Genomic DNA, 12,869 nt, shown 5'->3' with positions numbered 1-12,869 from the left:
ATGTGTGTGCACCTGTGAGGTCTGCAGCCAGACCCTCTTGCAAGCACCTTGCAGGTAGACTAGGCTATATTTCTGTATACACGGCCACAGGCCACAATAACAATAAAGGAAATCTAATCTTAAAATGACATTAGCAGACTCTGTGAGGTTGTTAGAGTGAAGGTGAAGAGTGTGGAAAAATGAATTTACCATTGATAAAGATGTTTTGGATGGTTGTTTGATTGTTTTGGGGGATCTCACCTACTGTAGGCTAATTAAAATAGCATTGTTATTTCTCACATTTTTTTCTTTTCACAGCTCAACTTCTCTTGGATAGTTCAGATTAGTCCAGATCTGACCAGTCTAATTAGACTTAGACCTGGTCCAATTTGGTTCTGGTGAAAAGTAGTGAAATCTCCATTTGTTACATTCAAGTTTTGTTACATTCAACACACAAGTGCTATTAAGTTCTCACTGATGTGTTTATTTCAGACAGTGCTGAGACTTTATCCGTACTGTCTGACAGGCTTCCACGTCAGTAGGCCTAAGAGGGGTTAAATAAAAATAAATAAATAAATATGATTGGATCTGTGGCTCACATAGCCTACTGGAAGTTAAGTTTCCTTTAACTTTCCCCTTAACTGCAGAATCGGAAGCGACGAATCAGAAACGAACTTCAGCATCGCCATTATGCACTGACAGTAACATCTGAAGGGGAGGGGGCGGTTTGTTGACGCTGTCACCTGAACAAGTGGGCAGTAGCCTATGTAGGCACTCATCATCCGGCCAGCGCCGGTGCAGAACCAGGGACCAGGGGAAAGTAACGACTGATGCTGATTACTCGTTACTGGGATAAAAAAAAAAAAGAAAAAAAAAAGTAATCACTCCATATTTTACCCTTTCCTTCTCTTTTGCTGGCACAACCCGAGTTAGATGTTCCCACGGGTCCCTCGGGTGCTGCCCCCTGCTCATAGGAGGCAGAGTGTAAGTCCCGCCTCCTTCGCTGTGATTGGCTGATCGAGGTACGGACGTAACAATCTCCTGAGTCTGATTGGCAGAGCTTGCTTGGGACAGTGTTTGAGAGGTCTCCTTGAGGGCAGGGAACTGTTTTTGTCCTGAATCTGAAAGAAATTTAATTACAAGAAAAGAACATAACACTGATAAACTCAAACAAACACAAATGAAAAGTATCTAATTATAGGATCCTGATCCTCCTAATTATGAGAAACAATCAGTCATCATCGCTCACTGTTTGTCTGAGATCTACAACATTAGATTGTAGATTGTGAGCTCAAATGTGAAGTCTTTCCTTTTGTGAATGAAGTTTTTGTACAGTTTGTTGAAAATCTTCATATAATAGAGCACACTCACACACACAGTCAGTGGTTGGTTACGTAAACCTGTCACATGACCAGTTTTGGTATGTTACAATTACTCTTTGTATAAGTTTCATCAATCTTCTTATTCAAAGGGTAGACCTATACATACAAACAAATGACACACATTTTCACTCATGACACTGAAGATTTGTTTCTGATGATGGCTGAAAAGTAACTGGTTAAAATTCTTCTGATATCCTGAATAAATTTAAAGATCCGTCTCCACTGCACCAACCTGGAAGTAGGGAATAAGCACAAATACTATTGAGTCACATAATAAAATTTAATTGACATAGGTGTCATGAATTCAATGTCCAAGCTTTTTTCATTACAAAAAAAAAAAAAAAAACATTTCAGAACTGCATTGGATGGGTAAAAAAACCTATTATCTACAATGAGAAAAAAACAACACCAACATTTAAACTTGGACTGACCAATGGAGAAGTAACTTTATGAACAGGATGTGTAACGTGATGCCACACTGAGCCATTTTTTTCCTACAAACACTAATGTTAACTACAAACTGTATAAAATGCATCCACAGAATTGGGCAAATCAGTAAATACACCTAATAAACAGAGGGGAATAAAAAAATTTCTGTGCAACATCTTCACATTAGTATCACATTTCAGCTGTTTTTTTGTTTTTGTATTTTTTTGTTTTTTGCCATCGATGCAGGTTGCACTTAAGTTACTGGATCCATCCCCCACAGAGTCTGTGGACTGGAAAAATAAAATTCAAATATTGTATCACATAAAAGATAAAGGACACAAGTGTGCTTCACAGCTTCACAAGTGTCTCCAATAAAAAAAAAAACTCTGTACCATTTACAAAAAATAAAGCAACAAGTATCAACTAATGACAAATTGTTATATTTTCAAACAAACCAGGGTGTAACTGGGAGTATGGCTTCACAGCTCTCGTTTCCTCCGTTACTGACCCTGGTTAACGGTGATGTTTTCATTATTGTCCCAACAATTTCATATGAAAATAAAAAAGCTGGCCCTAAGTGCTCGACCAGTAAAGCTGAGCATAGAGGAATCCTCCGTTTCAGAGAGGAAGACCAGTTCTCAGGCTCAGCAGCCGCATGGCCAGCTCCGTGGAAGACCAGTGTACACGTAGAGAAAACAGAAGAAGTGGTGGTGTTTTTCATTGGTGGCCTGTGGCGGTGGGGCAGGAGGAGGAGGAGGAGGAGGAGGAGGTGGTTGATGGTTTAACAGGGATGAAGAGTCTCAGGCAGAGTAGAGTTCACTGACAGATGTGATGTTGGTGGTGGTGTCAGTGCTATGAGACTCGGATCATCTGGGCTACCGTCTCATCTGCTGCTGCCTGGGCCGCTTCCTGCTGTTGCTGCACAACAGGAGAGAGAGCAGCAGTGAGGTCACCATAAAGAACTGGTAGGAGATTCATTACTAGCTGAGGTATCACCTTTTCCAATAACGTAAAAACTAATTCCACTCAATTTCTAATGAATGAAGAAATCACCCAAAGGAAGGCAACTACTTAAAGCAGAAGTGAGTGATCCAGTCGTTTTCGCTAATGCTGCGTTCCAGGCAGGCTTTTGAAATCGTAAATTACAGCTTCAAGTCACAACTTACGACTTTGTAGCGTTCCAGGCAACCCACTCGTGTTTTTCCGACCTGTTTTACCGGTGAAAGTCACTATAACGGCCACTCGTAACTTCCGACCGGTGAACTCGTACCAGATCGAACTGGTACCACTTCACGATCGGAAAAATACGAGTTTCCTTGAACGCACCATAACAGTCCTCGTCGCTACGTCACCACATTCACGGCGTTCCTTGGCTGCACACACAGCCCTGCATGCCGTTCTCTCTCCTCATTGGATAAAAACTGTAGGATACGATAAATGTTTTCTCTTCGGCTCAGAGCAGAGCAGAGGGACTGAGAGACCCGTGTTTCAGTCCAAACACTCTATGTAAGTGATTGCTGTCGGAAGATATAACTATTTAAGACTTATATTAACACAAATATATCACTCACTTCTGCTTTAAACTACAGTTTAAAGAGCTTGGTTGGCAGTCTATGATGTGTTCACAGACCTTGCTCAGTATAGTTTTCATAGTTCAGTGCTGCTGTGTAAGTGAGATTATTTTGTCACACCTGTGCCAGGGCCAAAGCCATTTCCTCTTTGTCCTTAGGGGAGAAGAACCGTCCTCCATCTCCTCGCTTACGCTGCATAGCGTGACGGTGGCGAGACTCGTGCAGGTATTTCTGTCAAGAGAGAACATGGGTGTATAGGATCATGGCCTGTTTCACGTTATGAGAACACAGTTCTATCTCTATATCTGTGGTGGTTGCAAGGTTGCTTCACCCATCTCGCCTCACTTATTTTCTTTCTTACCATGTTGCTACATGAAATTAAATAATCCATGCAACACATCAAGGTTGTAATACAAATTCTACCGACCAGTATGTAGATTTCTGATCATTGTTCTGACTACCTTCTAACTCCCACCAAGTTAAATAAGTAAAATCCCACCAAGTTGTTCATTACGAAAATGGCAGGCAGACAAATAAATCATAAATTAAGTAGTTAGTGAAGAGAGGAACATGGGCTAACAACAGAAGGAGTAGAGTTTCAATGTTTCTATGTGTTTTAAGATGATGACCAATATGCCATACCCTTCTTTCTTTGGGGATCTTGCCCTCAGCCTCCAGCTTGGCCCGGGCCTGTCGGCGCTTCAGGATACGATGGTACTGTTTGGCATTGACATAGAGAGGCTCCTCTTCCAGCATCTCAGCCCCTGGCAGAGGGATACGTTGCATCGTGGGAACTCCACCACCTCCAGGCACCATCTGATAGAGGGGCAGACACAAACATGCACACAGTGCTTAGAGCCTCTAGCATGGAAATCATTTAACAAACAGTTACTGTTCATACAGTTTGTTAAATATCACATTCATCACCAGGCCCTATTCAGTACTGATATACAAAACTACATCACATTTAAACACTCAAGTTAGAGGCCCTGTGCACCCACACAGGTGTTTTCAGACATTCTTGCTCAATAGACTTCTCTGCAAGGTTGACACTGGTATTATACAGAGAATATTTTTCAGTCAGCAAAGGAACTAATAAGAATCAAATGAGGCAAAGTTGCTTCATTCAATAGGTACAATAAATTAAAGAGTGGTGAAGCAGATTTAAATCAAGCACAGTCTGTACACATACAAAAACACCTGTGTGTGGACAACAGGTGGTTAAGGATACATATTAAAACACACTGCAAGTCACTAACACTATTATATGTATGATATGTTACCTAGAAATACTCATTGTTAGTTTTGAAAATGTTAAAATACAATTTACCAGTAAAATTAAAAAAGGTATAATGAATCATTAATTCCTTATATCACTGCAATATTATTCCACTGAAAGACACTAAATCCATTACATTCACATTTCTACAGTGTGTAAAAAGGGCAGTTATGATTAGCACATACAATATAAATGTAAATTATCACCACATTTAAAACGTTCTTTGACCTCCACCACACTTCACACACCTTTGTGAGTCTAGATTTTTAATAATAAGTAATAAGATGTTGGGTACCTCTGCACAGGGTCTTACCATGACCATTCCACCTGCATTGACCATGTTACCAGAGACGGGCAGGGTGACGGTCACAGTGCCCTGGCCGCTATTCGTGGTGTTGGTGTTGGCACCCCCTGCCTGTACGATCTGGGCGCCGGCCAAGCTGGCAGCTGGAATTGTGATCATTCCTGTAAAAAGATTATCAACACAGCTCTTACAAAAAAAATGAAAACTCAACAGTACACCTGCTTTCAAAGTCCACAAAGCATAAAGCAAACACGAAAGGTAGGAGAAAAGGGGAGATTACCTTGCTGCAACACGGTGCCATCTGCGTTGACGGGCTGGTAGACAATGGTCTGGCCGTCCGCTGTCTGTGCCACCTGCTGGCCCTGCACACTGATCTGCTGCCCCTGTGGAGGCCAGAGTAAGGAGAGACGACATTTAGCAGCTATACATCAATAACGGTAGTTTAATTAAAAGTATTTTCTGCTCAACTGGTCATAATTCAAGACCTGGTTCTGTCCAGCGGTGATGGCTGTCTGGGGCTGCTGGATGATGATCTGCTGGGGCTGACCCTGCTGGCCCTGGAGCTGGAGAGTCTGACCCCCCTGCAGTTGTATCTGTCCTGGCTGCACCAGCTGGATCTGCAGGCAGACACAGAAGACAACAGGCCAAAGATAAGTCACCGTTTACTAAAGATGACTGCAGTATTGTATTCTTTTTAGACTACTTCACATCTACCAGTGAACACTAGGGCTGCCACGATTAGTCGACTGGTCACGATTATGTCAACTATTAAAATTGTTGACAACTAATTTAATAGTCGACTCGTCGTTTTCTGTTTTATTTTTTACTTTGTTTTTCTCTCAAAACTGCTTCCACACACGCACCCGCCGCCGGGCGTACCTGACTCCACAGACACCTACTCAGTGTTTTCTCTCTATCTCTCTTGTCCGTCATCAAGCGGCGGTGTTTTTTTTTTAACAGAAGGACTATTATTTACACTGAGCACAAAATGTACTTTTGTTATATTTGAGTGAGACCAAACCTTTATTATTGTGAATAATTTCTTAGTTTCAGGTGTCTACCTCATTTTATTTAAATGTAGCTGTGTTTGATGCCAGAGAGAAATGAAGGAAAGAAAAACCTAAAAAACCTTAAGTATTTATTTTGGTGTTGTTTAGGCCAGTGCCTTATCCTTATTTTACTCAGCTGTTTGCACTTTATGCTACAGTTAAAGAATTGTTTGTTGCTACAAGCTGCATATTTCATTAAAAGTTTAATGAACTATCATCTTAATTGTCTTTATTTTTAGTTAGCATATAACGTTACCTTAAACACTTCAAGCTGAAAGCTAATGATGGTTATATAAGAGCAGCTGCATGCTGGTGCCATAAGCTGTATGTTTTACATTCAATTTACGTATGATCCGATTAGTCGACTAATCGAAAAAAAATAGTCGGTGACTAGTCGACTATCAAAATAATCGTTTGTGGCAGCCCTAGTGAACACACACTGAAACCAAGCCTTGTCCCTTACCTGCTGTAGTCCCTGGGCTCCAGACACAGGCACCTGCATGATGGTTTGCCCCTGGCCCCCTGACATGGCCTGCACCATGATGGGCTGCCCTGACGATGTGATGAGCTGCCCGCCACTCACCTGAACCATCAGAGGCTGCCCCTGGACCTACAGTGGCACAAAGAAGGCGGTTATATGAGCACCAACGGTGTTTGTTAGCACAGCATCACTCGTGTGTGACTTACATGACTGCGAGCAGGCAATGTTGAGACAGGATTGTCCAGGGTACCACATCACAGATGAAAGTGTTCACTGATATGCTGTTGTTCTTTCGGTTTTAGAATATACCAACACGAACTGCAGCCTGGTTACTACAGTACAATACAGTATATTTTTTGTCATGGAGTTAGGTGAAATACGAACCTTCTGCATTCAGTGGTTTCAATTTCAATTTTAATTTTGATTAATTTAAAAGTGACTGACTACATAAGATGCTGCCATCAAATTAATTAACATCCACACATAAGACTTGACAAGAGCTGATGGTCCAAGTAACATCCAAAAATAAGTGAATAAACCACTATGGACAACTGAAAGCTAGTGGCGGTAGTTGTGCCACAGAGAAATGCCAGAGGAAAGGGACCACCTGCCATTCTGTGACAACAAATATACTGTACAGCAAGATGATGAGAAGTGACAGCCATTGACTGTGGATCCATGTAGTTCAATGTCAAACCCCAGAAGGTAGCTCTGCTAATTGTAAAACACATCACGTCCGTGTTGATGAGAGTTTCAAAATGACTTTCATACTCATCAGGGAAGAATATCTGACTTGTAAAACTTGTTTTTACAAGGAAGAGACAAACAATCCAGACAAAGTGTAGCACTTGGTCATTTTAAGCCATTAAAGCACTGGTGAAATACTGAGGCTGACACAGAACACACTGTGCTGAGGAGCATGCAGTTCAGGCAGCTGTAAGACATGCTGGGAGGGAGTGTGATGAACCAAACAGCACAGAGATGGGTCATGAAAAAAAACACAAGCCCTGGTGGTTGTAGCATGCAGACTGGTAGGCTGTAACACTGTCATGACACTGACACAGGAGCGGCGGTGACACCACTACCTGGAGTGTCTGCACCTGCTGGCCTGAGGCCGTCACCACTGGCGCCTCTGTTTGCAGCTGCACAGCTGTCACTGTGCCCTGTGTCTGCAGACAAGGCAGGACAATACAATCTCAGACAAGTAAATATCAGTAGATATCATCTGGGCCTGGAGTCCACTGGAAGGTTTTGTTTCTTGCACCTGTTAACTGTGATGCTGTAGCAGAAAAGTGGGGAAACATTTCTTCATTAAACCACATTCACCCCAGTGCTGCTGAGCTCACCTGCTGCTGGAGCTGTCCATTAGTAGTCTGCACAACTATCTGCTCCCCAGTGGTAGTGGTGGCAGTGGTGTACTGCTCCATAGCTTGTTATAGTCACAATCCTCCTCTCCTGAGACAAAGAAAAGACACATACAGCATAAGCAAACACACAAAAAAAATGAATACAGCTTTTAACCATTCGTTTTAATTGTAGCCTTTAATAATTGACCAACAACGAAAAGACGTGTTGTTTTCCCAGTCGATATCTAACGTTACATGTTGTCAACTCATTGTTGTGAACGGTTGACATTATTAATTTAATTAATGTTATGGCCTCGTCTTAAATTTGGATCAACACGCTGGCCGCAGTCCAACACACACACACACACACACACATGTTGTTGTGTCTGAACAGCAGAGATGAAATATAACCCTCTCGGGGCTCGGTGGCACGGGTGTTGTTGTGTTAACGGGGTAACGTTAACGTTACTCGTCTGAGAGCTAACTTAGCTCGGCTAGCGGCGGTTAGCTAACGTTACAAAAAGCCTGGTAAACGCCAGAAAGCACCGAGTAAATGGGCCAGTCAACAGGTCTAAACAGAAAGCGACAGCTGCTGTGTGTGTTGGTGTTTATTGCAGTTCATGATACGTTGATTTACTGGTGACTGGGCGCCGAAATTATCCCGCACCCCTTTGTTTGATATGCGATGTGTTATTTTTTTTTTAGCTAACGTTAGCTGCCGTTAGCTGTTTCCTCACAGGAGGAGCTCACACACACACACCGAGAACAAGAAGTTATCTGCAGCCTTTCAGCGAGCCCGGGACGAAGCGGCCTAAAGTCAAACTGTCTGCCATTTGAGTTTTTTTTCCTCCCTTCCTCTCTTGCATTTAGCAGGGTTAGTAATTTGGTTGGTCCATGACAAACCAATCCGTGCTGACAACAACTACCAATGCCTTCAATCGGGTCTCCCTTACCGTGTCTCCGCTGTCCGGTTTCCCTCTGATTGGCTCCAGTACAGCTCGCTAAAGCCCAATCAACAAAGTGAGCGGACAAAATGGCGCAAATGAAACAACGGAGCCCCGGGAGGAGGAGGTGCGCAGCTGCAGCAGCGTGACACACGAGCTCAGGGAGGGACAGAGAGGGGGAGAGAGAGAGGCAGGACCCGAGGTGACCGCCCGGGGGTGCCATTGTACTACACCAGGTTTATTTTATAACCATCTTCAGGCTTTAATAAATAGGGTATAAAATGCCGTAGATGTGTTTTATTACAATAATAAAATAACTCTCAAAACCCGGACTACCAGATTCAATCACACCCCCCTCAATTATAACACACACTACTAAATGCTCCTGCCTACTGTGTGCAATACAATTGACTCTTCTCCATGTGCAATATTCCTGCTCTTATTTATTATTGAGTAGTATGATTGTTGTGATGTGTGAATCTGTTATTTGTGTTCACAAGGGCCTTTGACTTTGACTAGAGAACTCACCGTGTATGAATCAGTACTAGGTGGGCAGAGATATAACAACAGACTCACATTATTTATGTTTTGTACATAATCGTTTACATTTATTTTATTTTATCTTATTCTATTATGTTGCTTGTTTGTCTTTTTTTCTTCTTCAGTTCTTCCTATATTTTGCCACCTCATCTGTAGCTATGACCCACATCAAAACAGCTGGGAGAACCTGGCTGAAATGCGGGAAAAAGGATGCTAAACTGGGCCAAGTACTATTAGTGGACCTTTTTTTTTTTTATTATTATTGTACATTCATTACTAAACTATTCAAATAGGCTAGGCTAATACACATGTGAAAGGTAGCCTACAGTGAGTAGGGGGCGTGCTACTGCCATTTATAAATAACTGATACCTATACCAATGCCAGTCAACAGTGTCTTAAACGACATCTCGTTACCATTTGTAACTGTGTTATTATGACAATGACAATAAACTATTGAATTGAACTATGCAAGCCATTGAAACTGACATTTTAATTTTAAACATCACTGAATCTTGAAAAAGCAGAGAACACTTTTTTTCTGGTAAAGTTTTTCTTTCTATATTCACACATGTAAATGTATTTTTATGTTAATCCGAGTTATGCTATTTAAAGATGCCGTGTCTTTGAAATAACCAACATCAATTGATGAATAAGATGAATACGTACGGTAATTTATACAAGTAAGAAAGAGAAAGCGCATATATTTGCATAACCTCCACGCCGATGGGGGGCAGTGTCGCAACTTCTTCATGCTGCAGGGCTCGTGTTTGCGGAAGTATATGCAAGTCTTTCACGCACGGGTCTGTGTCGCTTTATTTTTCTCCCAGATTTAAACATAAAGCGTGATGATGAATATTTAGGATTAGATTACTGTGACCATAGTGTTTGAGCCAGTCATTTTTCCTACAGCCTCGTGTAACAACGTCGAAGGGACAGAGTTATTGCGCGTCACCAGAAGAGGACAAAGCTAGTGGACAGTTTAATAATAATGTCATCCTCTCTGTCATAATAATACGCTAATGATACTGGCTCCTGAAGGAGACACGCTGAGAGCATCATGGCCCGACCCCTGCAGGTCTTCTCCCTCCTGTCCAGACTCCTCGCTGCCCCCTCGGTGAGACCCGCGAGCAGCTGTCGGTTCTCGAGCCGGGGATCCGCCGGGTCCCGGGTGGGACAGGGCCATGTGCGCAGAGACAGAGCCGCAGACAGAGCTCCGAGATACAGCGATGAGATGTCCGATGAGGAGTTTGGACTAGCGGATGTAGAGGATGTAGAAGACAAGCTCGACGCCTTGGCTCAGTAAGAAACAACAGGAGTTAATATCCCATGTTATTTGAATGGTGATAATAACCTGGTGGACTTAGTTATTAAACCATGTCTCCTGTGTTTTTCAGTGAAGAGAGGAAGAAGCAGAGGACTGTACAATATCATATACTGAGGAGGCAAATGACTCCCAAAGGAGCTCCCAACAGGAAACTGACCTGGGATACGATTGAGCAGATCAGGTGAGGAGAAATCAATATTGAACGCGTCAACATTTGTCTCAGAAAATATATTTCTACTTTCTATTGACATGAAATTTTCACCAGATGTCGACAACAGCCCAAGTAATACACACATATAAAGAAATCCAAACATTTATGTCCATAAATTAAGTAATGTGTAATAAAGTGAAATGACACAGGGAATAAGTATTGAACACATGAAGAAAAGGAAGTGCAAAAAGGTATGGAAAGCCTAGAAAGCAGCTGGAGTCTGTCAGTATTTATAAAGTAATCCTGTCCCCTATCAGTGCAAAGTAATATCAGCTGGTTTAGTACAGATTGAGCCTATCAAAAGTGTTTCTCATCACCAAGGTGTCACACAAGAGGCATCTAATGATGGGGGGAAAGCAAAGAGCTCTCTCAAGACCTTCAGAAACTTATGTTGCAGAACATACTGATGGCATTGGTTACAGATGTGTCTGAATGCACCGTTTTATCTGTTACTGCCGTTATCCAGAACTGAAAAGAACAACGTTTTACCATAAACTGGCCATGACTCCTCACAAGATTTCAGTCTAAAAAAAACTAAGAAGAGTTGTCCAAGAGCCAAGGATCATTGACAGAGACCTTTAGAGAGAGCTGCAGCTACAGTTATAAAAAACAAAACAATGAGTAATGAATTTAACCACCATGGCCTCTATGCATGCTCAGATGAACAAAAAAAGGCTTGCGCACATCCAGAAGTGCAGTCAGGTGCTGAGTCCAGGGAGACGAATATCAAAAAGAAGAAAGGACTCACCACACTGTAGTAGCTCTCAAATATACAAAAATGTATTAGAGGACTATAAAAAAGGACGTTTCGAGCATTTTTTGTATATTTGGGAGCTACTACAGTGTGGCGAGTCCTTTCTTCTCTATGCATGCTCACCATGCAAATCTATTGATGCGTTCAATATTTATTATCCCTGCTGTAATCTACCAAAACGTGCCATTGCCATCCATCCACCTATGAAGGGCTTAGAAATAATTGTTGATTAATTTTCAGATATCTAAAGCAAGAGCAACCAGAAGAGTGGACCGTGGAGCGTCTGGCCCAGGGCTTCTCTGTCACCCCCGATGTCATCCTGCGGGTCCTCAGGAGCAAGTTCCTCCCGCCTCCTGAAAGAAAAACCAAGCAGGATGCCACAGTAATGGCTGGACTGGGTCAACAGGTGCTGCCTTCAGGTTCAAAGGCAGGGAAGGAGCGACTGAAGTTGCCGGGGAACCGTGCACCAGAGTTACTCCCATCTGGAAACAGAGAAAGTGCTTTAATCACTGCAGCTGATCAGACACTAATGATTCGAGGACAAGACTCAGTGTCTTTGGCCAAGAGCCCTGCCCCTGTCACTATTGTGCCCACTCAGTTCACAGCTGGAGGCACTAGAGCCACCACAGTGACAAGATCCACAGAAGAGGACGGCCATAGGAGCACAGATCCACCGGAGGAGGACAGGGAGGGAGAGGAGAGCTGGGACCGACAGGTGTTGACAGAAGAAGAGCTAGAAGAGTTTATGGACATCCAGAAGGCCGTTCCTCCTGTGGTGCAAGTGGGGAAAGATTTCTTTGACACGGAGGGAAACTTTTTGTACAGAATCTGAGGACTTTATGTTGAACGGTCAGATGCTGAAGCTCAGGTTGGCCATATTACACTTAACACACAATAATCAACTCATGAACTTTTGGATTTAGATCAATTCTGTATGAAATACACAGTCAAAAACAGATAAAACATATTTTTGTATTGCAGCTATTTGGTTTTGTTCAATTTATTTATTAACCTGTGAACTGATTTCTCAATCTGTTTTCATTTCCTGTTTGTTTATTCTCATATCTATGTTGACCCTGAGAGCTCCACACACTGCAGCTTTAGAAAACACAACAGACGAACACGCAGCAACACAGTGGAAGTGGAGTCCAACCCATGGCCTCTCAGGGACACTGTACATATCTATACATATCAAGACACAAAATGTACCCAAAGACACATGTGGTAATTTGAGAATTGTGGTAATAAAGAATGGAAAAAATGATTTATTTTTAC

The 12,869-nt window shown here is 42.4% G+C and overlaps 2 protein-coding genes across 5 annotated transcripts; one reads left to right on the top strand and one right to left on the bottom strand.

Annotated features, from left to right (window-relative positions):
* Positions 1 to 1,627: 1,627 nt before the first annotated feature.
* Positions 1,628 to 9,460, bottom strand: nfyal (nuclear transcription factor Y, alpha, like). Of its 4 annotated transcripts, none has more exons than XM_083975448.1 (10): positions 8,774 to 9,460; positions 7,821 to 7,929; positions 7,557 to 7,643; positions 6,457 to 6,603; positions 5,430 to 5,561; positions 5,225 to 5,327; positions 4,936 to 5,105; positions 4,004 to 4,177; positions 3,482 to 3,592; positions 1,628 to 2,708 (listed from the first exon to the last, which is right to left on the bottom strand). In XM_083975448.1, exons 2-10 carry the CDS (start codon positions 7,899 to 7,901, stop codon positions 2,643 to 2,645), a joined length of 1,071 nt encoding a protein of 356 aa, XP_083831574.1. In that variant the 5' UTR covers positions 7,902 to 7,929; positions 8,774 to 9,460; the 3' UTR covers positions 1,628 to 2,642. The 4 variants fall into 4 exon arrangements, with proteins under 4 accessions (XP_083831574.1, XP_083831576.1, XP_083831575.1 ...); XM_083975450.1 differs by having other exon boundaries at positions 7,560 to 7,643; XM_083975449.1 differs by lacking the exon at positions 8,774 to 9,460 and adding an exon at positions 8,581 to 8,726.
* Positions 9,461 to 10,082: 622 nt separating this feature from the next.
* ngrn (neugrin, neurite outgrowth associated) lies at positions 10,083 to 12,849 on the top strand. Its single transcript, XM_083976078.1, has 3 exons — positions 10,083 to 10,604; positions 10,700 to 10,810; positions 11,835 to 12,849. Exons 1-3 carry the CDS (start codon positions 10,363 to 10,365, stop codon positions 12,424 to 12,426), a joined length of 945 nt encoding a protein of 314 aa, XP_083832204.1. The 5' UTR covers positions 10,083 to 10,362; the 3' UTR covers positions 12,427 to 12,849.
* Positions 12,850 to 12,869: the final 20 nt, after the last annotated feature.

This window comes from Trachurus trachurus, assembly GCF_905171665.1.
Source record: "Trachurus trachurus genome assembly, chromosome: 7".
In the NCBI taxonomy this organism is placed as follows: domain Eukaryota; kingdom Metazoa; phylum Chordata; class Actinopteri; order Carangiformes; family Carangidae; genus Trachurus; species Trachurus trachurus.
This window is presented reverse-complemented; position numbering and strand designations above follow the sequence as displayed.

Excerpts from the sequence above, each read along its gene's own strand:
- nfyal (XM_083975448.1), bottom strand. The coding sequence starts at position 7,901 with ATGGAGCAGTACACCACTGCCACCACTACCACTGGGGAGCAGATAGTT. Across the intron at positions 7,644-7,820 it reads ATGGACAGCTCCAGCAGCAG|ACACAGGGCACAGTGACAGC; the intron begins GTGAGCTCAGCA and ends CCTTGTCTGCAG. Across the intron at positions 3,593-4,003 it reads AGATCCCCAAAGAAAGAAGG|AAATACCTGCACGAGTCTCG; the intron begins GTATGGCATATT and ends CTCTCTTGACAG.
- ngrn (XM_083976078.1), top strand. The coding sequence starts at position 10,363 with ATGGCCCGACCCCTGCAGGTCTTCTCCCTCCTGTCCAGACTCCTCGCT. Across the intron at positions 10,605-10,699 it reads AAGCTCGACGCCTTGGCTCA|TGAAGAGAGGAAGAAGCAGA; the intron begins GTAAGAAACAAC and ends TGTGTTTTTCAG. Across the intron at positions 10,811-11,834 it reads GATACGATTGAGCAGATCAG|ATATCTAAAGCAAGAGCAAC; the intron begins GTGAGGAGAAAT and ends ATTAATTTTCAG.